General features: G+C 41.7%; 1 protein-coding gene across 9 annotated transcripts in view; it reads right to left on the bottom strand.

Moving 5' to 3' along the window:
* APBB2 (amyloid beta precursor protein binding family B member 2) overlaps positions 1-24,323 on the bottom strand; it is a 388,585-nt gene that overhangs the window by 175,658 nt on the left and 188,604 nt on the right. For all 9 annotated transcript variants that reach the window (XM_019413533.2, XM_019413479.2, XM_019413526.2 and 6 more), the window contains one exon: positions 22,088-22,903. In XM_019413533.2, coding sequence (XP_019269078.1) covers positions 22,088-22,903 — 816 coding nt within the window. The remainder of the gene's footprint in view (positions 1-22,087; positions 22,904-24,323) is intronic.

The raw sequence follows: 24,323 nt of genomic DNA, 5'->3' as shown, positions 1-24,323 counted from the left end.
AAGAAAGAAAATGCAGCATCTACCTTGTAGGACTGTGGTAAAGACTAAATTCCCTCATGCTTATACAGAGTCTAACACACAGCAGACATTCAATAAAGGATGACAATTATCATTCCCACAAAGTAAGTATTGTCAATGATGTTTTGCAAATGAAGAGAGTGAACGGGGGTGGGGGGAGCAGAGAGACAGAGAGAGAGAGACAGAGAGAGAGAGACAGAGAGAGAGAGAGAGAGAGACAGAGAGAGAGAGAGAGACAGAGAGAGACAGAGAGAGAGAGAGAGAGAGAGAGAGAGAATCTTAAACAGGCTCCATGTTCAGCATGGAGCCCAACGCAGGGCTCGATCTCATGACTGTGAAATCATGATCTGTGCTGAAATCAAGAGCCAGAGGCTTTACTGGCTGAGCCACCCAGGTGCCCCAAGAGAGTGAATTTCTGAAAGGGTCATCAGTGGTTCTCGATCTTGGCTGCACAAAGGAACGATCTGAAGAGCTTTAAAAAACGATACCAGAGCGATAAATAAGTACTATTCTTACACAGACCAGTCAAATCAGAGTCTATGGTGGGAATACTGCAACGAATATAATTTTTTAAAGCTCTCCAAGAGATTATAACAAACAGCCAGAGAACCACAGCGTTGAATTCTTAGTCAAGGACAATGCTGCTTTTTTTCTTATGACCAATCATATACTCATGTGCCATAGTTCTTTGGCCCACCTGCTACACCAGTAGTCCCAAAAGTAGGAGTAGTAACGTGGAAGCCACCCAAGTGTCCATCAGCAGATATATGGATCAGCAAAACATGACATATACACACAGTGGGATATTATTCAGACTTAAAGGAAATTCCGATGCATGCCATCTGAAACCTGACATTATGCTAAGTGAAAAAAGCCGGTCACAAAAAGACATATGATTCCACTTATAGGAGGTACCCAGAGTAGTCAAAATCAGAGACAAAAAGTAGAATGGTGGTTGCCAGGGGTGGGGGTGGGGGCAGAGGTGGGAAAGGGAGATTGGGGAGTTATTGTTTAATGGGTTTAGAGTTTCAGTTTTGCAGCATGAAAAGAGTCTTAAGAATGGGTGGTAGTGATAGTCACTCAACAATATGCATGCACTTAATATAACTGAACAGCACACTTGAAAATGGCTAAGATGGTAAGTTTTGCATTATGTGTGTTTTACCACAATTTAAAAAAAAAAAATGGGAGTAGTACAATATGGTCCACTGGGATATGAAGAAAGCATATTTCCTACTTCTACTTTTACTGTTAGTTTATCCATTTATTTCTCCTTTTGTATGTTGCATCTATGCACAGAATATATTAGTGTGTTGCAAATGTGGATGATTTATAAGGAAATACACACAGGATCTGGGTGTATCCTCGAATACCAGAAGGAACAAGGAAGAGTTCACGAAATGCCAGATTCCCTAGACAGAGATGTGCCTCCTAAGACCAGCCTTAGAAGGTGGACCCGAGAGAAAAGTTTATGGCCTGGGCCAGGGGAGGGAGAGCGGGAGAAGGAGGACTTACAACACACAGGCAACTTTCCCAACGGAAGACATTCATTTGGCAGAGCAGGCTGGATCCATAAAATCGACTTTAATGCAAGTTCTATCTCGCTGGCTGTAAAATAAGACCAATGTTAACACCAAATCAGAGGAACCACCAATCGCTGGATTTTTTAGGAGACGAGACAAAATGAAAGTAGAGAAAGAAAGTATGGATTCCTGCCACGCGCCAGGAATATACTTTACATACATACATACATACACACTTTGCACATATCTCAGCACGTGTACTTTCATATATTATTAGCTCTTTCAATCATCACAGAAATTTTATGAGGAAGGTGACAGAAGCCCATTTTATACATGAAGAAACTGAGACTTAGAGCTACTTAGTAACTTGCCAAGGGCACAGAGCAATGGAGCATATCTGGGATTTGAAACCTAGGTATACCTGACTCTACTCTTTTTCCACTGTGTCACTGGAATGCCATGCATCTAAGAAATACAATTTTGTCACCATGATCCAGTAAATACACATGTATTTATCCTGTTTCATAAAATAATACTTTTTCATGTAAAACTGTTTCATAAAATAATACTTAACCTAAAATTGACAGACTATGCCTAGTTTCTTGCCCAACATCATGGTGACGCTCCAGCTGTATCAGGTGTCCAACCTGAGAAAAAGTGTTCTTTCCTACAAAAGAGCCAAAAGCAAGGCAAGATTTCAAGGCTGATCATTTCTCATGAAAGCACTTGTGCCATAACCACTTTTTATCCAAAAGAAAGAAAAGAACTCTGCAAATGGCTCAGCATTTCATTAGCCTACCACTGCAAAGCTTTCAGACTTCCAGAAGGCTCTTGACAGAAATATGGCAAGCTCCCGGGGTGGGGGGTGGGGACGGGGGGGGGGGGGGACGCTTTGCCATCATGCAGCAAGTTCGTGGTGGGTCCAAGTGCACCCATATGGGCAAAGTAATACAGATTAAACAGTGATTTATTTCATCCCAAACTATATCCATCGTTTTAAAACTGTGTTTCACCATGCTACTCCAAACTGTGTATGGCACCTTCTCTTCCACTTCTGCCAAGAAAAGCAAAGACTCTGGGATTCAGCTCCCGAAGGTTTAAATTGGGTTTATATGTTCCGTGGGGGCAGGTGGAGGCAAAGAGAAGCAAGAGAATCCTGAACAGTGAGGGGTGGGTAGGAGATTTAGTCCACTTGACTACACAGACTTCTGGTCATTTCAGACTGGGTTTCAGTTTTTAAATTTCTCCTTTTGCTCCCCATTATTGATAAAAAAAAAAAAAAAGTCCCCTGAAGAATGCCATGCATTTTGAAGCCTTCACACCCCTCCTGATGTAATCTATCCTACCCTTGACTAAGAATATAACATACAAAATGCTTTAGATGAAATTATGGTAAATACTAAGTGATTCTGTTTATATTTTAAAAACATATGCAAGGAACACAGAAAAAAATACAGATGGAGTTCTAACTAGAACAACTTCCACCTGCTTCTTGGTCCTGAGCTGGAAGTGAGGTGATATTGTTTGTTTTTGGCAAAAGAGCAGACAAGAAGAGGCAAAAAGTACAGACAGGTTCCACTTTTTAACCCTGTCTTCCCAACTTGACACGGTTTCCAATTTACAGTTTTGAAAATCGTCCTTCCCTGATTCAGCTTATCCCCCAGTTTTCTAGGTTTCTTTCACAATCTGCAGAACACCAAAGGTGTCGGAGCATACTATTCATTTTACCTTCACAGAAGGCAAGCTGAGCCATCCTTTTTTTTATAATTTTTTTTTTTAAGTTTATTTATCCACTTTGAGAGAGAGAGGAGACAGCATGAGCAGGGAAGGAGCAGAGAGAGAGGGAGAGAGAGAATCTCAAGCAGGCTCCACATCATTAGCACAGAGCCTGATTCAGGGCTTGAACCCACGAACCATGAGATCATGACCTGAGCCGAAATCAGGAGCTGGACGCTTAACTGACTGAGCCCCCCAGGTGCCCCAAGCTGAGGCATCTCTTAAGAATCATCTGTGAGAATGTTCAGAATGGTCTGAAACTACAAGAAGAGTTCTTAATTGCTATAGGCTCCAGAAATTAAAGCGCTAGACGTCTTTTCTCTGGTTCGTGACCCTAAAATGGGATCTGTGGCATAAGCTTTGATGCCGTGTAAAGATTAAATGTTTAAAATCCCCGCTCTGACATTACTAAATGTGTAATTGAGCCAAACCACTTAACATCCTGCGTTTCCCCTCTGTAGAATGGGGTTAATGGTAGTACCTGCCTCATGGGGTGGTTGTGAGGATTAAATGAAGGAAAACGTGTGGAACACGCAATACGGTGGGGTGTGCAGTAAGGGCTCCGCAGAAATTTGATTTTACAAATATTTCCATGTAGGAAATTAACTCTCCCACTAAAGGAAAGGCACAGAAAAAGTAAAAGAGGGACTATGATTGTGTACACCAAATGCTTTCAGATAAGCAGCAGAATAGACTAAAACGTGTAGATAAGGACACAATAGAGCAGAGACCATGCAAATGGAAGGCTATCCTGCTTTCCCTCCATCCCTGTAGAGTTTGGGTTGTTGGTCAGATCAGCCTTAACTGAAAGGGTGGAGAAGAGAGGGTGGATCCCAAGGGCATTGCCGTCCCCTCCCCTGGTCTGGAAACCAGGAGGTTGGTTCTGCTCCGGATACGTGGACTTGCCAGCCTCATGACAGGCTGACTTGCAGGGAGTCCCTGTGTCTCCACATCGCCATCCCACACCGCCTCCGACACATTTTCCAAGTCTCAGTTTATTCTCTTCCTCACTGCACGTTTATGAGGCATCCAAGAGTACTGCCCAGGAGACACCCAAAATGTTGTTTAATTTACAGCAGAAAATGACTCAACGGCTGTTAAAGTGAACGACCAGTCGGGTGAGGTTATTAGTTTTCATTCTCAAAAAGTTCTGAGCATTAACTGCAGAATGTCTTGGCAAAAAATGCTCTTCTCTTTAGAAGCTTTAGCCTTAATTGACAGTTTTTACTCCACTATTTTTAATATGAGTTTCTGGGTGTGTGTGTGTGTGTGTGTGTGTGTGTGTGTGTGTGTGTGTGAGTGTGAGTGAGTGTGTGTGTGTGTGTGTGTGTGTGTGTGTGTGTGTGTGGAGAGAGAGAGACAGACAGGTGGAGTAAGAATGGGTTCTGATTTAAGAGCACTGCACTGGTAGGATCTTTAGAACTCTTCTTGCCCCTGCTAAAACCGAAACAAGGCAATGTGTTTTGTTCTATTTTTTATAGAAAAGGAATGTTTTACCCATTTTCATCAGGATTACGAATCCTGTTACATGTGGCCCAGATCAATATGGACTTTAGCAAGGACACAGCACTTTACACATTGCTGAAAGCCCCGACTAAAGCAGACCCTATGTCACAACTGGAGCTGCTTCTCAAACTGGTGTGTAAAGGAACCCTCTCAAGAGCTAGTTAAAATGCAGGCCCATGAGACCCACCCACTGGGTCTGACTCTGTAAGTCTCAGAGGAGGCCAGGCATCTGCATCGTAAGGCATGTCTAGGAGATTCTGATGCAGGTAGACTGTGGGCCAGATCTAAGGAAAACAGCAACTTAATAGCCGCAATGAGATTTCTTCCAAGACTTCAAAACGAAGGCACTTAAGACTGTTCTTGGAGTTATACAACAATTGAATCAGCCAATGGATGAAAGCCAAGAAACAGGGTAAGAAGGAGGTATGATGGCTCCCAAACATAGCATGACTATCATTCTATGATATAGTAAGAAATATATATTTGGTCTCATTCTGGTTCCTGAAGAGCTCCTAACACGCTTATATTTCCCTGAGTGATGTAGGTCAGAGAGCATCTTTTGTTATTCATAATAAACCCCCATCTACCACAGCTGAGTTTATAATAATCAGATGATTTTAGATGGGACTCTAGATAACTTCAGCATGAGGGCTGGTTGCCAGAGAAGGACACCGGAGGGTTGAAACTCTCAGTCTCATCCTTCAGGGAGGGGAGAGGGGCTGTAAACTGAGTTACAGCCAATGGTCACTAATGGTGAGATCCGTGACAGATTGGTGAGCCAATCACCAGTGGCCAGTGATTTCATCAATCATGCCCATGGATTGGAACTGCCATAAAAACCCTAAACAAAAGGGTCTGGAGAGTTTCTGGGTTGGTGAATAAATCCATGGGTCAACTACATGGGATAGAAACTCCTGCACTCAGGACTCTTTCAGGTCTTACCCTACACACCTCTTCATCTGGCTGTCCATTTTGTATCCTGTATAATTTATAATAAGCCAGTAAATGTAAAGTGTTCCCCCGAGTTCTATGAATCATGACAGTGAACTATCATTTGGAGGAGAGGGTACTGAAAACTGATTTGTAGTCAAGTTGGACAGAACTGTGGGTAACCTGTTGACCCACTACTTGTGATTGGCATCTGAAGTAGGGAGCCGTCTTATGGGACAGAGCCCTTAACCTCTGGGGTATGTGCTAACTCTGGGTAGTTAGGATCAGGACTGATGTCCAGCTGGTGTCTGCAGAGAACTGGAGAACTGTTTGGTGTGTAAACCCATACATTTAGTGTCAGAAGTGTTCTGAATAGGTAAACAACAGATCAGGGTGGTAGCAATGACTGATCTTTAACTCAGCAGAAAATATTACTGTACCTCAACAAAGAGTGTGCCAATCGGAAAACTAGGTAGCTTAGAAAAAGCAGATCACAGATTCAAATTCCAAAGAAGAGGTAATCTTGAGGTACCCCTCAAGGATTCTAAGTCCCTGATAGCATCATCCCCAGGGGAAGTACAGGATGCATCAGGCTGTTTAAACATTTGATTTCCCTAACCTCTGCTTTGGTAGAACCATGTTCCTCAAGCAACCTTCTGCATATGCCTGGGTTTCCTGTCTCTCTAGAAGGAGGGAATGCCTAGTCATGAAATTTAGGGTAAATCAGGCCATGTGATAATGACTTCTGGTTGAGAAATAATACGCTAGCACTGAGACTGCACTGGCTGTGTCATGTCAACAAATCCATTACCTGGGAGAGTGATCATTCTCATCACAAGTTAATCAACTGATACTTTGTCTATAGTATTTTAGTCTCGTGAACTTGATTAATGAGCTCATCCCTAAGAAGCAGGATCTGCTTTTAAAGTCTGGTTTGCAGTCTGGCAGGTAGGTCCTAGGCCCAGGTCATGCATGCCCCAGGTAAAGTCTGTTGGGTGTCTTACTTGGCAGAGGTAAGTGAAAAGCCCATGTCAATGTCAGCTTGTGAGAAGAGTATGCTTGTCTTTCTAAATGTGGCCCTTTCTGTTTACTACAGATAAGTAAACTTTAGAGAAATGGAATGCACGTGTCAGATTTAAAACGGGACGAAAGAGCAGACTGGTTCCAACCATCATAACTGCGTCACTGGTGTTTTTAGGCAACCCTCTAATACCACCCAACCGGGTTAGGCCACCCATGTCCCCACTCCATCCTGACCCCATCACCCATCTAAAGTGATGTATGGTTAGAACCACAACACATCGAAAGCTCATATAAAAGTCCCAGACACTATGGAAGAATTTGGTGTTGGAGTAGACCCACACTTTTGCTTCAGGACATCACCCCCTGGCTATTTGCACGTTATCTCAAACTCACATCCAAAATCAAAAACATCCTCCTCCTTCAAAACCTAGTTCCTGCTCCTAACTTCATTATTTCTGAAAACCCGCATTTTCTTAAGTCTTCAAACTGAAATGCTCACATCTTTGATTCTACTCTCTCCCTTACCACTCGTATCCAACCAACTGCCAAATCCTAGACATGCCTTTCCTCCACTTATATTTTTAGAGCTACCAGTCTCCTCTGATCTTCATCATCTCAAATGGATTGCTGGCAGATTCTCAAAACTGCCTGCCTCCTTTGCCCCTGCAACCCATGTTAGGCACCAATGTCAGGGAGACTTTGTTCAAACTCCACCTTACAAATGACGCTCCTTTCTCATAACCACCGAACCATTCTTCACCAACAAAAGTATGTTCACAACTGAGCATTAGCATTCTCCAATCTGGTCTTCATCTATCTAGCTGACCTCTCTCACAATTACCCTTCATAGACTCCTCTCCAACCAAATTGCTGGAAGCACTGATCCCCACACTGAGAGCAAATTCCTAGAGAGTTTGGGGGGGGGGGGCGGGGGGGGGGCTCTGAGGTTGAAATTACTTTCATAATTCTGGGGCACCTGGGTGGCTCAGTCGGTTAAGTGTCCGACTTCGGCTCAGGTCATGATCTCATGGTCTGTGGGTTTGAGCCCCGCGTCGGGCTCTGTGCTGACAGCTCAGACCCTGGAGCCTGCTTCAGATTCTCTGTCTACCTCTCTCTCTCTCTGCCCTCTCACGCCCTGTCTCTGTCTCTCAAAAGTAAATAAACATTAAAAAAAGAAAGAAAAGAAATCACTTTCATAATTCTAAGATGTTATTTACAGCCTTTTCCACTGTGTTGACATTTAACTGATAGGGCACAAAAAATAATGGCTAAAATTGCTGTCTTTTCAGCATGAAGCAAGAAAATGGTACTGTTTGGCACAAATTGTACTAGTAATTACTGTAACTATACTATACACTCCCACTGAAAACGATGCTAATTTCACCTAAGAATTCCTTGTTGAAGCAGTAAAAATTATTAATTTCATTAAGCCTCAATCCTTGAGTATATCTTTTCAACGTAAGTGTGCATAAGGCACTTCTTCTGTAGATGGAGGCATGACCGCTGTTTGAAGGAAAAAGCACGTGGAATATACTTTCTTCTCGAAAGAACGACTGACAAACCGTGGTTATTCAAATTTGGGTATCAGGCAGACATTTTCTCAGAAATGAATGAGGTGAGCCTGTCACTTCAAGGAAAACAACTGACAGTTTTGTTGCCAATGATAAAATGTGAGCTTTCAAGCAAAAATTAGAATTTTGGAAAACTTGTATCTGCCACTGAAAGCTTGACAGCTTCCCAATAATTACTGACTTCTCTGATGAGATAGGGAGTGAGATTAAGGAACGTAATGTTTTCCTACCGTATAATGAAATGTGTCAACATTTGCAAGATCTACACAACTCATTGAACCAATATTTTCCAAATCACTAATCCGTGATGTTACAAAATTATGTATGGGTAAAATATCCATTCAAAATGCATGACATACCAACGGATTTTAATGTAACAATACAAAAAAGTTTACTATTGTGGTTTCAGATTCCACAGTGTAACCAACCTTTAAGAAACTACCGATTATCGAGTTTGGGTATAACATCAAAAAAGAATACCTGCGATTGCCTGAAAAAGCTATTAAAATATTTCTCTCTTTTCCAGCTACATATGTGTATGAGACTGGCAGGATTTTCTTCATCTACTTCAGCCAAAACAATTTATGGAGACACAGGAAAGGTAGAAGCAGATAAGAGAATCCAGCTGCCCTCAATTAAGCCATACAGGAGATTTTCAAATAAATAAAACAATATCACTCTTCTCACTAAATTGCTGTTAGCTTTGAAAAAACTGGTTGGTTTCACAAAACGTATTCTATTTTGTTAATGACTTTGCTATTCTTTTTTAAATGAATAACTTTTAAAACATAATCTCCATTAAAATCTTTAATACAATAAGTATTGAGAGATATAATCTACATGAAAAAAAGATCTTTGGGGCTCTCAATAATTCTCAAAATGTAAAGGGGTCTTTGAGACCAAAAAAGTTTGAGGACACTGCCTTAGAGTAATCTCTTCTGTTTTCTTCCAGGTTCTTTTTTTTTTTTTTTTTTTTTTTTTTTTTACTGTGTCCACCACTTCTTTTCCTCCCTGAACCCCATTTATCTTTCAATTCTGTCCTTTTCTCTCCATGCAGAAACGCCTTATCTGGAACTTCACGACCCTTATCTGTTCTGTTCTCCATACTTGGCAAAACTCTATCTGGTATCCCCTTCCTTCTGCAGCCTGCAGTCCAGTGTTACCTCTCAAACTGTGGTGAAGCACTAGCAATATCACTTGAAAGAGCTCGTTACAAATGTAGAATATCCACAATGAAAAATTTTCTTTAAAACATGCAGAATCTCAGGTGCCTGCCCAGCCTACCGAATTAGAATCTGCATTTCAACAAGATCCCCAGGAGATCTTCCTACATACTCACACTTGAAAAGCCGAGGATTTAAAAAAACAAAAACCAAAAAACAAAAAACAAAAGCAAAGCAAAGCAGAGGATTTATGCATCGCCCTAATTATTGTGAATTTCCTGGAAGTAAATCATTACCTTAAATTTGTTATACTGCTAGTAAGGAGTGCACTTGTTGTGATGAGCACCAGGTGCTGGATGGAAGTGTTGAATCATTGTATTATATACTTGGAATTAATATTATACTATATGTTAACTAACCAGGATTTAAATAAAAACTTTAAAAAAATACAATTTACTTTTTATAACAGTCATTCACTGAAACATGCACACCTGTTGTACGAACTCTGGGAATTAACAGAACAACAAAAGTAAAACAGACTATATCCTGAAGAAGCTTCCCACCTCACAGCAAAGATAAGATAATAATGATGATGATAGCTAACATTTCAAAACACGCTTTCTGTGGGCCTGGCTTGTCTCAAGGGCTTTATGTAACAATCTAATGAGATAGGTTCTACTATTATTATTCCCACTTTAGGGATAAGAAAGCTGCGGCTCAGAGGTTAAGTAAGTGATTAAGTGGGATGAGCTAGGATATATTCCTCTAACACCCAGGAAGTGATGAATGCCAGGATATGGATGAAGAGATTTAAAAGAATCTTGAGGAAGCAGGCTGTGAGTTCTCTGAGGGAAAGATTATATCTCAATCTGGGATTCACCCAGAGCAATAGCTCAGTTCCTTGCACGTCTAGGAACTCAGTAGGCATTCACTGGACTGAAAGTATGTTAAGTGGAGTAAGGGAACCTATCAACCTGACTAAGGGTATCCTAAAAATCAACCACCTAGATTTTACAAATCCAATAATCCTTAACTCCGTTAAAGATATAATAAACCTGAGGTGAAAATGCTTCTCTCTGATATATTATATATGGAGTTCCTTCTCTGACTCAGGGCTGTTGCTCTGTAACACACAGAAGAAAAGTCATCAGGGGACAGAGGGATAAGTCATGAACTAAAAAGGTGACAGCCACCTGGAAATCCTGAAAGAAGCCGATGCTTGTTCTGGGTAAAGAAATGAAGGGCAGGAGGTCATGGAATGTCTCCCTTGTCCACGGTGAGCAAGGGATCAAAGGAAATGTTGGTCAGAGGTCTCCCCAAAGGACACACACTTGGAACAAATACAGAAGAGCAAAGTAAGAACTGGAGAGTCTGTCCATGTCTGAGAAGTGCCCCCGGAGACTTCCATCATCGGGTCTCTTCCCATGTCCAGCCCCTGAACTTCCCTTGCTACACCTCCCATCAGTCCCTACCCAACGATTTGGAGTTGGGGTCATCTCCACTCTCTCACTTTCTGACAACTCCACGTGGAGCTATGACCACATTTTCTTTAGAACATTCCAAGAAAAGGTTCTGTGGTTCTATTAATACTACTCTACATGCCTATTAGGGATTAAATATGCTTTCATGAGCCAGCCATCTTGTGGACCTTATATAACCTTCACCATACACTATCATTTGTATGAGAAAAAGTGTCCTGGCAACAAACAAGCCATTTACAGGATGGAGATCCACCCTTATCATATTTCAGATGTACCAATTCAGTTCAATGTGAAGACTTCTTCAAATAACACTGAGGGAGAACAATCAACTAACAATGTCCCTAACGATACTAAGCAAGACTGCTTTCCACGATTAAATCCAATCATATTCAAGAGAAAATCTATGGAAAGTTAAACAAAAAGAAAACATGAAAGCTCAAACAACAAATATCACCTCCCCTCTTAGGTACCAAGAGAAATGCTTCGGAGTGGGGGGTCACCCCGTTCTCCTGCTTTCTGACCATTCCGTGTGGACTGCTGACCACATACGATTTTCTAATAGTCAAATGACTTGACTTTTCCAATGAAGTGTTTGAATATGAAGATCTGATTTCACTGTTTTGCATCTAAGGGTTTTAATAATAGGGAAATACAATATATAAATTATAAGGGTAATCATTAACTACCTTCACATTTACGAGAGCAAACTGCGTACATTAACTGGGTCAGACGTGAGGCACAAAATTTATGAACCACCCACATCCTAGCTTCTGAAAAGCTAATGTTTCCCCTCCTCTAACCAGATTAACAGATGGAGAACACTGAGAAGTCATCTAAAGGCGTCTTTGGAAATTTCAAGCATGTTTTGCTTAACAGTTCATGTCACACTTTGTAATTCTAGCAGAAGGCATGGTACTGACACCAGAATGACTATGATCCCAGGACGTTGCTTCTATGGCACCAGCATGCAGCCCTACCTGGCAAGACCAACATTCCGCTCGTTAATTCTACCTTAATAGTTTCATGTGTATGTGGCAGCTGAGTCCACTGACACATACAGCCGGGGTCCCCAAGTCCAGTGCCTCAAGCTAGGAAGGACAGGACCCATCTCAACGGCTGCCACTGACTGTTGCCTCTTCGGCATTTGAGCCCAGTGTTGTGAGATTCCTGCATTTACAAGAAAAATGAGAAACCCATGTTTTTAAGTAATGAAAGCTCCCAATTTCTAGGCACTGGCTTCTAATTCAAAGTTTTCTAAAACATTGTTTACAGGACAAAACCTGTCTGAGGGTTGTCTGTACATTCTCCAGCACTGCCCATCTGTGACCTCTGAAGATTTCATGGCATCCTATTACCTTTGCATTGTCTTAAAGTCATATCTTTTTCTCTTATATTCTGCATAGCTCCCACGAAGATCCTGTGTGAGCAATCTCTCTCAAACACAGGTAAGAAAAACATGGCTATTGCCAACATCCCTGTCTGTCTGTTCTTAGGCTTTGATCAAAAGGAATAACTCCATCTCCATATGCCACGTTCCCTGAACTGTCCTACCCTCAGAGCTCAGCCACATTGCTAAATCTGAAGCTGAACTATGTCTTTGTCGTGTTTTCCTGTCCTTTCCACACTTATTCCCTGTCTCAGTTGGTTTTACGATTTCAGATTCCCCAGGGTCAGTCCCACACATAGGTTTCCTTATCTCTACAGTAAAGAATTTGGACGAAGGAACCCCAAACCATCTTGAGGTCCCCCTGGCAGCATAGTTTGATCACTTATCAGTTCTCACAATACCTGCAAATGTAAGATCTCCTTCTTGAAAAATCTGAACATGATAATTCCTGCATATATCCTCACATCTCCTCTGTGCTGCATGTATTAAAAAATTACCTGTGAAGATATCTGCACTGGTGTTGAGTAGTTCCCCCCCCCCCCGCCCATCCATACCCTCTCAGAACCTCAGCATGTGACCTTATTTGGAAATAACCTTTGCAGATATAATCAGCCCAAGGTAAGGTCATACTGGATTAGGGAGGGCCCTACACCCCATGACTGGTGTCCTAAGAAGAAGGCCATGGGAAGACATAGGCACAGACTGCAGTACCACAGCTATAAGCTAAAGAATTCCAAGCTCTGCCAGGAACCGTGGGAAGCTTGGGAGAGGCAAGAAGGGACCTTCAGAAGGAGCCCTCAAAAGCAGCCTGACCTGCTGACACTTTGATTCTGGACTTTTAAAACCATGAGAATAAAGTTCTGTTGTTTTAAGCCACCAAGTATGTGGCAATTTGTTACACCAGCCCTAAGAAACTAACAAAACATATAAACATCTTTTCTTTTTTGCTTGTAAATTTAGGCTGCCTAGGATCTGGGCAGGGCCTGATCTGGGATAGGCTGTATCTCTTTATGCTTGCTGAGGTACTGACATGTACAAGATGAAACAAAGAACACACAGACACATGTAAAAGGCACTCTTCATATGGTGAGGGCTGCGACCATGGGGATGAGAAACTGTATGGGAGCTATTTGCACTCACAGACTGGTTCTAACTTATTTCGAGGTCTCAGGCACCTATCACAGAACACAGAAGAGGTTGCTAAAAACTGTGGGGCACCTGGGTGGCTGAGTCGGTTGAACATCTGACTTCAGCTCAGGTCACGATCTCACTGTTCTCGAGTTTGAGCCCTGCATCGGGCTCTCTGCTGTCAGTGTGGAGCCTGCTTCAGATCCTCTATCCACCCCCCCCTCCTCCTACCGCACCCCTCCCCGGCCTCTCAAAAATAAATAAACATTTTTTTAAAATGATCGGTATATGTATGTATACATGAAGTAACAAAATAAAGAAAAAATGGATGAACGAATGAACAAAACCATGATGAGCAAATTCACAAGCCCTTAAGCTGTTGTTAACTTACATAGATAATACTGCTCAGTGAAAATCAAGGTAAGGTTACAGATCTATTTCAGTTCCCCATGGATGTGGGTAAGTTCAGTTTACTGACTATGGATGTTTCTGCAACATCTTGGTTTTTAAAATCATAAGCCTCTCTATGACATATAATGTAAGGTTCTTCTGTGAGGATAATAAGTCTGGGCAGACAGTTCATGATGAAATTTGGCCAGAAATTTTCAAGCCGCCAGTAGTATTTTTGTCTCTATGGTTCCACTGAATCAGTCTTAGTGGCTGCATACCCTCCATCAAGGGCACTAGGGCATCACCTGGCACCTCTGGGAGCACCTTCCACAGGACAGCTAGAGGACTCCACCCCTTCTCTTCCTAAGCAGCCACTCTGTTCACACCACACTCTCCCCAGAAGCTAAATAACTTGCCGAACTAGAAAAAAAAAAATTATTTTCAAAATGCTAATAAAGCAAAGCAGAGTAGGGAAAGGGGTGCCCGGGTGGCTCAGTGGGTTAAGCATCTGACTCTCAATTTCAGCTCAGGTCATGATCTCAGGGTCATAAGATCAAGCCCTAGGTCAGGTTACATGCAGGTATGGACCATGCTTGAGATTCTCTCTTCCCCTCTCTCTGCCCCTCCCCTACTCTCTTGCACATAGACACATACACGCTCTCTCTAAAAAAAAAAACAAAAAAGTGTGGAAAAATCACAAGTTAAACTTCTTTAGCAATTAATTAAAAACAAAAGAAAAGAAAAAATAAATAAAAAGAGAGACTCTTTACTTTTTAACACTTCTAGGGTCAATGCCCTGCTCAGATCTCCATCTGATGTCTATTCAGTCCCCAGCACAGGTAAATTTAAGTACCGAACTTCCACATCCCTATCAACTAGAGAGGGAGCCAGTTGACAGGGCATCCCTATCAACTGAAGTTTCCTCCTCCTCCTGGCAGGTAGAACACCCTCCCTCTATCCTACAGCACCCTGGCTTCTCACAGTCCTTCCTGGTCCTTTGGAATGTATCTACTGTCTTGTGCTCACTGCGACGGTTAGGCTTTTGCTACCACTCATTTCATTGTATTTATCTTTTTGTTTCCTGAAGTATAATACTTAAAAAATTTTTTTAATGTTTAGTTTTTGAGAAAGAGAGAGACAGAGACAGAGCATGGGGGGGGGGGGGGAGGGGCAGAGAAAGAGGGAGACACAGAATCCAAAACGGGCTCCAGGCTCTGCGTTGTCAGCACAGAGCCCCACGCAGGGCTCGAACTCATGAATCTCGAGATCAGGACCTGGGCTGAAGTCGGGCACTTAACCAACTGAGCCACCTAGGCAACCCCCTGAAGCATAACACTTTATCATGAAAGAGCAACCAAAAACTATCTTGCATATTCAAGTGAATACTTTTTCTTTTTTTTTTTTTTTTTTGTCTAGAACTTTCCAAAAATACTTAATTGAGCAAAATCACTTTCTTCCCTAAGTTCATGGGATGAGATAAAAAAAAAATTTCTATATCTTACCCCCAAGGTACAAAATCTAATTTGGAAATCACACCATCTACCCCAGAACACAGTGTGTCCGAGCTATTCTGGAAACATCTCACATCTGTCTTCCTGAATTCCTCCTGTCACATCATGGAACTCTCAACTGAGAAGACAAGACAGGAAGCCTAGTGAATCACCCAAGGATATTTAAGAGATTAAAAGTAATCCAGCAGGGCAAACCAGCTGAAAGCTAGGCCTCTCCTATATCCTGGAATTATATTTTCAAGGGATAGGAGCTTTTGAAAAGCAATTTAAAAATCATTTATAGTTGAAATTACCAGAAAACAAGTGACACAGAATGAATATTTAAAAGAAGTTTCTGGGGCGCCTGGGTGGCTTGGTCAGTTAAGCGGCCGACTTCGGCTCAGGTCATGATCTCACGGCCCGTGAGTTCGAGCCCCGTGTCAGGCTCTGTGTTGACAGCTCAGAGCCTGTTTCAGACTCTGTGTCTCCCTCTCTCTGACCCTCTCCCGTTCATGCTCTGTCTCTCTCTGTCTCAAAAATAAATAAACGTTAAAAAAAAAAAATTTAAAAGAAGTTACTGAAAGCATTCATAGTATATAATTATCCAAAGTGCTATCACTCTTAAGCTAAGGCCAGAGTAAGTGCTGCCAATTATGCTGACATAATTCGGTTTGTTCCTCGGCTTTCCCCCTTGCCCACTAACCAGCTTGCAACAGAGGTCCACTTTGCTGGCCTCTCACTGGGAAACCAATCAACGTGTGACATCAAAGGATTCAAACTCTCCAGCGACACGGATCAATTTGTAGCACCAGGCCAAGTGGAACAGCAAGTGAAATCGAAGTGGCCTCTTTCCTTGGCACTGGCCTTTCTGACTCGCAGACCCATGGACTCAAATATGAGCAATGTTTGTGGTAGACTGAGTGACTGGCCCCAATACTCCATCCCTCCCAGGAGCTTAGAATATAAATAAGAATCAGCCTATCCGGGTACTCTTCACAATGATGGTTTACAAGCTGTGCTTACTTTTTCTGTTTCTGTAGATGTGCTCATTGATAAAACAAACCTCAGAGAGCATACATGTTTATCACCCAGCTCCAGCTATCCACTCAGCAAACAGATAACATTCATGCAGCCTTTTACTATGTGTTACGTTCTCTTTGAAGAGGTTCACATCCACACGTCATGAGGAGCTGGCTCCTGCTTTCACAGGACTCTCTGTCTAAACGGAAAGTTTCAAGTAAGGTTACAAACTCTTCAGGGGAACATGATAAAAGAAATCTGAAAACATGTCTCCGGTGTACGGAGAAAGGGCTTTCAATAACTCAGAGGGACTTGAAAGGTTTCACACAGGAGACAACATTTGAACTAAATCTCCGTTGTTTGTAAGAATGGAAAGACCCTCTAAAATACAATTTTCCATTTCCCAGATTCTCAAGATGACTGCTCCACACATATCCAGTTTAAGAAGATTAAATCTCATATATTCAGGCTCTGGAGGTCATATACCTACGTCTCAAGACTGTGGTTGGTACAGTGGAAAAACACTGGATGCTGTGTCTGAAGACGTTGACTCAAGTCCCGTCATGGCCACCTGAGTACGAAAAAGTGCCACGAACAAGGTTCTATGGGCACATGGTAGGCCCAGAGGATTTCCCTGTGCCTTTCCTAATAACTGGTTTTTCAGCCTCACCTATTACGAGGCAACATCATCAATTAAGTTTAAAATATGTACCTAACATCAAAATCAGACATTGATTAAGCTATAACACCAAATGATTAACTGAATAAATCAGGGCCATTTCGGGATATGAGGATGGCCTCCGGTTTTATTCAGTTAATCATTACTGATTTACTAAGTTCACCTGCTATATTTCGGGCACTGACAATACAAATGCAAAGATGAAGACAAACCAATCCCCGCCCTTAGGGTGCAGAAAGTTCTAAGCAAAATCAGAGTCCAAAACATAGGTAATTCATAATTAAGGAAGAAGCAAATTTTTATATTCCATTGCTAAAGTGGTAATGGTAATCGCTAATAATAATAAACACTAATATTTATTAAACTCTTGCAGTATGCCAGACATTGTTCTAAGAGTCATTTGAAAATGCTATTACTTAATGCTCATGGTTGGTGTAAGCCTGACCCTGCTATCACCCCCACTTTACACATGAAAGTCTATGTGAACTGCCTGTCTGTAACCAAGCTGGGATGAAATTTTCAGTGAGGAGTTAATGAAGCATTAGGCCCAAGGTCCCACCATCTAGAGTTTGTTTTCTCCGTGTGTATCCTGCCTTTGCACACATTAGTAACAAACCATCTTTTGGCATGGCTATTCCACAAGATCCACCTAGTTTCATACTCTGTATCTTCAATTTTATTAAGCCGGAATTAGACCTAAGTTAAATGTTGGTATCAAGTTACTGAAACCTGTACCAAACTGGATCAAAATGTCATATATTTCAAAACTGTTCATGAAACAAACCTAAAACACCAGGTAACTACACACAATATGACCAGCCTGTATTTATCTGAGTCAACCTACTTACCTGGGACCATGGACGGAAATGTATTTCTGGCAAAATGCTAATGGATTACAAATTCTCACCTTCAAGTACCAAAATGATGCAACCCTTTCTTTTAGAATGGGAGTCAAGGCATGCTTTTGAACTTTTGTAAACTCCTATGAAACTCAGTAATATCACAGATGCTTTTCTTTTTCCTAATAGGCTCTTGTTTTCTCAGAGGACAGACTCCACAGGAGGAATAAAGGAGCAACATATTGTATACATGATTGATCGCGTAAAAAAAAAAAAAAAAAGTTACTAAAATGCCGGAGGGAGCAATTCAGAAAGAAAGAGAAACAGAAAGTAGTCAATTTCTGGGTTAGGCAGTGCATTTTACTTTATAAATAGGAGTCTAACTTGGAAAAGGATGCCCCTAAGAGGTAGAAACGAGTCTGTTCTCTTTTTCTAGGCTCCCCAAAGCACAGTCTACAATCCAAAGATACTTGTGTCATGATTTAGTCACAAAACACACACCACTGTGATGAGTATTTACTTAACACACAGCAGATGAGCAAATACATATACTTGGCAACTAGTATCTTACAAAATATTTGCTCTTATTTCTTGTTTTCTTTCAATAGTATTTGTGTCTGTTACATACAAAAACATGTATATATTATACGAAACATATATAAGGAACACTGAATTTACCATTGTAAGTGAAACAGACAATGTTTAATTTAAAACTGATTGTGATCACGGTAAACACTATGTTTCACTGGACAGAAGGAATCATAAGAAATACAAATTCTGAAAAATCGTTTATTTTATTTTACTCACTAATTTATGTAGTGCTCACTACCTGAAACTCAGATCATGAAGTAAAGAGGTTTCTTTTCAGTAGAAGTTCACAACTGGCTATGAGGAAATTCCAAAAGTATTTCCCCAAACTATTGATACTAATGCTTGGAGACAATGCACCATGCTGAACTCCGTGCAGAGACCCCAAAGTGACCATATGTTGAACCACGGCACGCTTTTGGTTCCAGCATGTTTTTAAAAAACTCAATCTGCTGCTTTAGAGTCGCAACACATTCTTTTGAGCATATTTGATTCAAAATGTCTATCCTTGGCCACTCATTAGGGGCATTACCATATTATCAATCTTCCTTTAACATTTGAAGCTCTTGGGAAGCCTGGTGGCTCAGTGTTTGAGCAACCAACTCTTGATTTCAGCTCAGGTCATGATCCCAGGGTTGTGGAATCGAGCCTCAAGACGGGCTCCAGGCTGGGCACAAAGCCTGTTTTTTTTTGTTGTTTTTTTTTTTAATTTTTTTTTTAAAGTTTATTTATTTTTGAGACAGAGAGAGACAGAGCATGAACGGGGGAGGGTCAGAGAGAGAGGGAGACACAGAATCGGAAGCAGGCTCCAGGCTCTGAGCCATCAGCCCAGAGCCTGACGCGGGGCTCGAACTCACAGACCGCGAGATCGTGACCTGAGCCGAAGTCGGACGCTCAACCGACTGAGCCACCCAGGCGCCCCACGAAGCCTGTTTTTAAGATTCTCTCCCTCTCCCTCTGCCCCTCTCTTGCTCACATGTGCACACGTGCGCACGCTCACTCGCTCTTGAAAAAAAATTTTTTTGAAGGCCTTCAAAACTGACTTTAAGAGAGAAAAATGAATGTATCCCCTCACTGTGTCAGAAAGCTCTAACCAAGTTTACACCATGTGCCAAGCACTGCAGTGGGCTCTACACAGAAACACAACAGAAGGTAATGCCAGGACCTGAGCAGATGAGTGGCGAGCAGAGGGGACCCCAGAAAGGTTTCCTGGAGAGCGTCAGCGCAGGTGAAACAGAGTGCGCATGTTCGGCTTGGATTTCGTGAGTGCCACAGGCCCTCGCTGACACCAGCACTCAACAGAGTGGACAGAAATTATTTCTGTGGACAGAAATAATCCAAATACTCAGCAGTGAGGGAATCATTGAATAAACCACTGGAGCTTGAATATGGTGGAATAGCACGCCCGACACTTTAAAAATCTGAGGTAGAAAAACGGTATGTCCTCACATGCACGACTCTACAAAATATATACCTAAGAGGAAAAAGCAAACCATTCATAAAACTGCCTAATGTAAGTAATTTTTTTCTGGTTTTAACTTTTTATTATGAGAATTTTAAAGACACAAAATTAGAGAGAACAGGATAATAAACCCTTATGTACCAATCTTTAACATTTATCAGCTTATGGTCAATTCTGTTTCTTCTTTTTATCCCTACCTCAATTATTTTGGAGAAAATCCCATACACAATATTATTTATATTAGTTTATATTATATCATAGCATACTATTGTATGTTAGGATGTATCTTTTAAAGATCTTTAAAAATACCATTATCATAAAATATGGGTAAATTTTAAAATTTATTGTAAATGTGGGTATATGCCTAAAATGCTTTCTGAAAGGAAATACTTAAAACAAAAAGATGGTGGCCATCGCTGGAGAAAGGGTCTAGAGTGAGGAACCGTGGAGACTTTACTGTTCATTTAATACCATTAACACTTAACATTTGCCTACAACAGAAAGTGCCGTGCCTGGAAGAGCAGCAGAAAGGCCGCCGAGGCGGGAGGAAGTCCGTGAGGCCTTACTGGCGCCACTGAAAACAGGAAGTGGAGTTTGGATAGGAGATACTCAAGGAGTCCTTTATGTAGATTCAAACACTAGCAGGTGACAGTGTCTATCAGTGATAGGATATGAATCCTCTCAATGGGTAAAAAGTAATAGCTGTGAACTCAGTAACATTACCAGACATAATTATGCTTCCAGTAATGTGCAGGTCCAGACATTCAGGAGACGAAATGGACTCATCTCAACCTCCCTACTGCCATATCCAGCTACAGCAGGCTCATGAAATCCATCATTTAAAGCACCGCAATTTTAAAGGGCACTTCAAAAACACTTTTTTTAAAAACAAGTTAATGTCTTCACTGTCTCCTTCTCTTTTCCTTATCTACAGTCCTTGTAATTTCTGTGCCTTATAGGTTGCAAAAATGTTATTTCCTTCCGTGGTGGCACTATCTGTTATATTTACAGCACGTTAAGGTAATCTTGGAACCCACTAGGATAGTTGCCGGGCTGCAGGGTTATGTTAGAGAAATAAGCCTTTGTGAGTGCTTATTTATATTGAATTTAGCTCCAACAAAGTGCTCCACGTGTCGTTGTTGTTTTTAATGTTTTATTTATTTTTGAGAGAGAGTGTGCGAGCAGAGCAGGGCAGGGGCAGAGAGAGAGAGAGGGAACAGAGGATCCGTGCTGACAGCAGAGAGCCTGATGTGGGGCTTGAACTCATGAACCATGAGTTCACGGCCTAAGCCAAAGTCAGGTGCTTAATCAACTGAGAGCCTCCAGATGCTCCACATGTTTTAATCTTAAAATCAGTGTAATGGGGAAGCTATGAGAAGATGATGGAAAGTAGCTGGCTTTTAGAACCCTGTTCATTTCTGTCCCAGTTGTGACTCTCTGACAAACCCTAAGATGTTACAGATACAGACAAAAGTCAAGAAAGACTGGTCTCAATTAGACTAGCTCAAATCCTGAACTTCTGAATGTCTAAAAACAACAGCAACAAACAACAACACCTTCTTACTTTAAAACATCACATGAACAAGGCTAATAAAATGTTTCCCAGTAAAGGTCAAAGGGAAATGTCTATAATGAATAGGCTTTTAAATTTTTTAAACTTCTAACTTTTCATTAGTTCGAGCTTAAATAAGTTCCAAGAACTTTAAAATAGTTGGTTTTTATAATCAGGTTATATGCTGTCCCCTGCAACTGCATTTCTTTTATTATTTTGCTTAACAAAACCCAGCATTTCTAGACAGCACATAGAAATAGTTCACCTAAGCACAGGTGGTATGATTTCTAAACAGATGATGTTTTACTATGCTTAACACCAAGGACCCATTTCTTTTACAAAAATGCTTACCAGGTCAAACAACTTACGTAAGAAGTGAAATGAAACCATTGAGAAATCTAGCAATATTTTGCACACCAACTGCCTAATTTTACCCCAAGAAGCTGATGTTCTTTTCCGTCCGCAAATGACTTTTCTCGGTCTGACTAGAGATTAATTCCATCAACAACTGAAAACACCAAAAGAAAGTGTCACCACAGCCTGTACCCTTCCCGGCGGTACCTGTTTCATCCGGGGAACTGGGTGAGGCGCTGTCCTGGGACAGTGTCGTCCAGCTGGACTCCTCATCGCTCGGTGCCAGGTTCTGGATCCGGTGCAGGGCGCAGTCGGTTTTGGCCCCCGTTTTGGGATGATCTTTCTTGGTCTCTGGGCTGGATGACACAGTGGCCACTTGACCGTCTTCAGGGCTGAACTGGGCTTTGTTTGGTTTCTGTGGGAGTGCTTCACCATTCCCGATGACGGTGGAGGCCTGGTCCTGGCCCGGCTGGGGCTTCTCTTCCACACCCCCGTGCTCGTTGCCTAAGTTCTGCTCTAATTCTCTGGTTGAGGTTTCCAGGTCTGCATAGTAATTTAGGAAGCTCTTGGTTCTCCTGGGTTGGGAGGGTAAAATTTCACAGCCTGAGGAATCGCGTGGGTGGGGCTCTTTGCCCTCTAACTTCTCAGAAGTTATGTTGATGACTGCAGTGGGGCTGACATTTTTGTTGGGGTCCTGCTGCCCTTGTTCTGCAGCCTTCCGGAGCTGGTTCTCGCCATTTTTCACCAGCTTGATGTTGGCAGAACCGTTTCCCAGCAGAGGCTGTGCAGCTGGGTCGGAGAGGCCCATTGCCACCTGGATGTTAGTTAGTGCATATTTTTTCCTGCATTTGGGGGGTGTGCTGTTCTTGGTTTCCGTGTGTTTTATTTCAGCATTCAACAGTTCATTGTGGGAGGAACGGAGATTAAGGGTATTTGGTGGTGTGGCTGGACTGTTCCGATTCGTGATGTCTGTGGTTCCGCTGCTGGCCATAAACACTGCCAAAGTGTCTACACCTGAGTCAGCTGGAAAAAACAAAACTAGTCATTAGCTGCCTGGCAGGATTAAACTGCTTAGCATACAGAGTGAGCAGACATTTTTATATAAAAAATTGTAAGAATTAATCCTTCCATTGCATACCTCCTTATAGAATTGACTCATTTTCCACTTTATTTTCAGTGTTCACTCATACATTAAATAGGAACAAATAAAAGCCTTAATGTAGACACACGAAATCCAATTTATAGAAAAGCTGAGAGGTCAGAGGGTCCAAATTTTACTTAGAATCTCCCTCTTGAATTCATATAAAAGCATTTTCTGCCGGTGATTGGTCTTCATTTTTTGCAACCTTAAAAATCACGCCCTTCTAAACATTTACACCGCATTTCTATTCTGCAGTTCCTTTGGGCAACAACAACAAAAAAAGTTGCTGAAAAATCCTCTGGGGCTCCAGCTTTCTTAGTTAACCTGAAAGGTTACCGTTCAATGATGTACCCATACATCTAAGGTAATTTTTCTCAACCATGTTTAGAAATTGTGTTCTGGATGCCTGGAAAAATCAAATCTCCGTTGTAGTTTGCTAATATCTTTGTGAATATTTTTGACCTGGGCTTAGTGTTTGTACTAAACAGAAATTTTGGAGAAATGGCCCAGTTGCTGGAGAATGTACACACACATAAAACTATTACTAATAAGGTAGCATTGAGCCTTTGGCTACTGATGTGTTAGAGCTCCCAAAGGAGTCTGAATATATTCCACTGAATTAAAACACAGACTCAGCTGTTTGCAGTCACCATGTGCCCTTGCAGGACTCCTAGGAAACTACCTGACAGTTGCATTTATCTCAAATATTGTTCATACCATCTGTGATTTATTCCATGTGTCTCTTGCTAGGAAGAAAGAAAGGTTTCTCAGACTGGAAGGGAATAAAATTCATCATCAAGAATTCCTAAGGTTTCACATTTCTCAGTCTATGAAGAATGACTCCCTTCTTATCTGATCCTTTGTCCTCCACAGAGACCTCAGTGACTTTACACCAGCAGATGAACCAAAGCAACAGCTCTGGTTCATGGGGTTACAGAAAGGAGTTTTTGTTTTTTAAAATTAGATTCTTAGTGATGTTTTATTGCTTATAAGCTAGAAACACAGAGGCCAGCCGAGAAGGGAAAAGTGGAAACACAGAAGAAGAACAGACGAATAAGACAGAATCCAGGTGACAAGAGGAAGGACCACAGCGGATGTGAGAGTCAGCCTTGGCCAAGACAAGGGATACTTCTTCACATGAGAAGGAAGGAAAGGGAGTAAGGATGGGGACAGGCCCATATACTATTGCAGTGACATAAAACCGAGGAAAAGCAAAACTGACAGCCTCAATTTTCTCTGTGAAAGTAAAGTCTTCCCCTGAGGGGAAGCAGGGTAGGGGAACATAGGGAGAGGAACAGAGTC

The sequence above is a fragment of the Panthera pardus genome, unplaced genomic scaffold (genome assembly GCF_024362965.1).
Source record: "Panthera pardus isolate Hobbes unplaced genomic scaffold, ASM2436296v1 HiC_scaffold_13, whole genome shotgun sequence".
NCBI lineage: Eukaryota > Metazoa > Chordata > Mammalia > Carnivora > Felidae > Panthera > Panthera pardus.
This window is presented reverse-complemented; position numbering and strand designations above follow the sequence as displayed.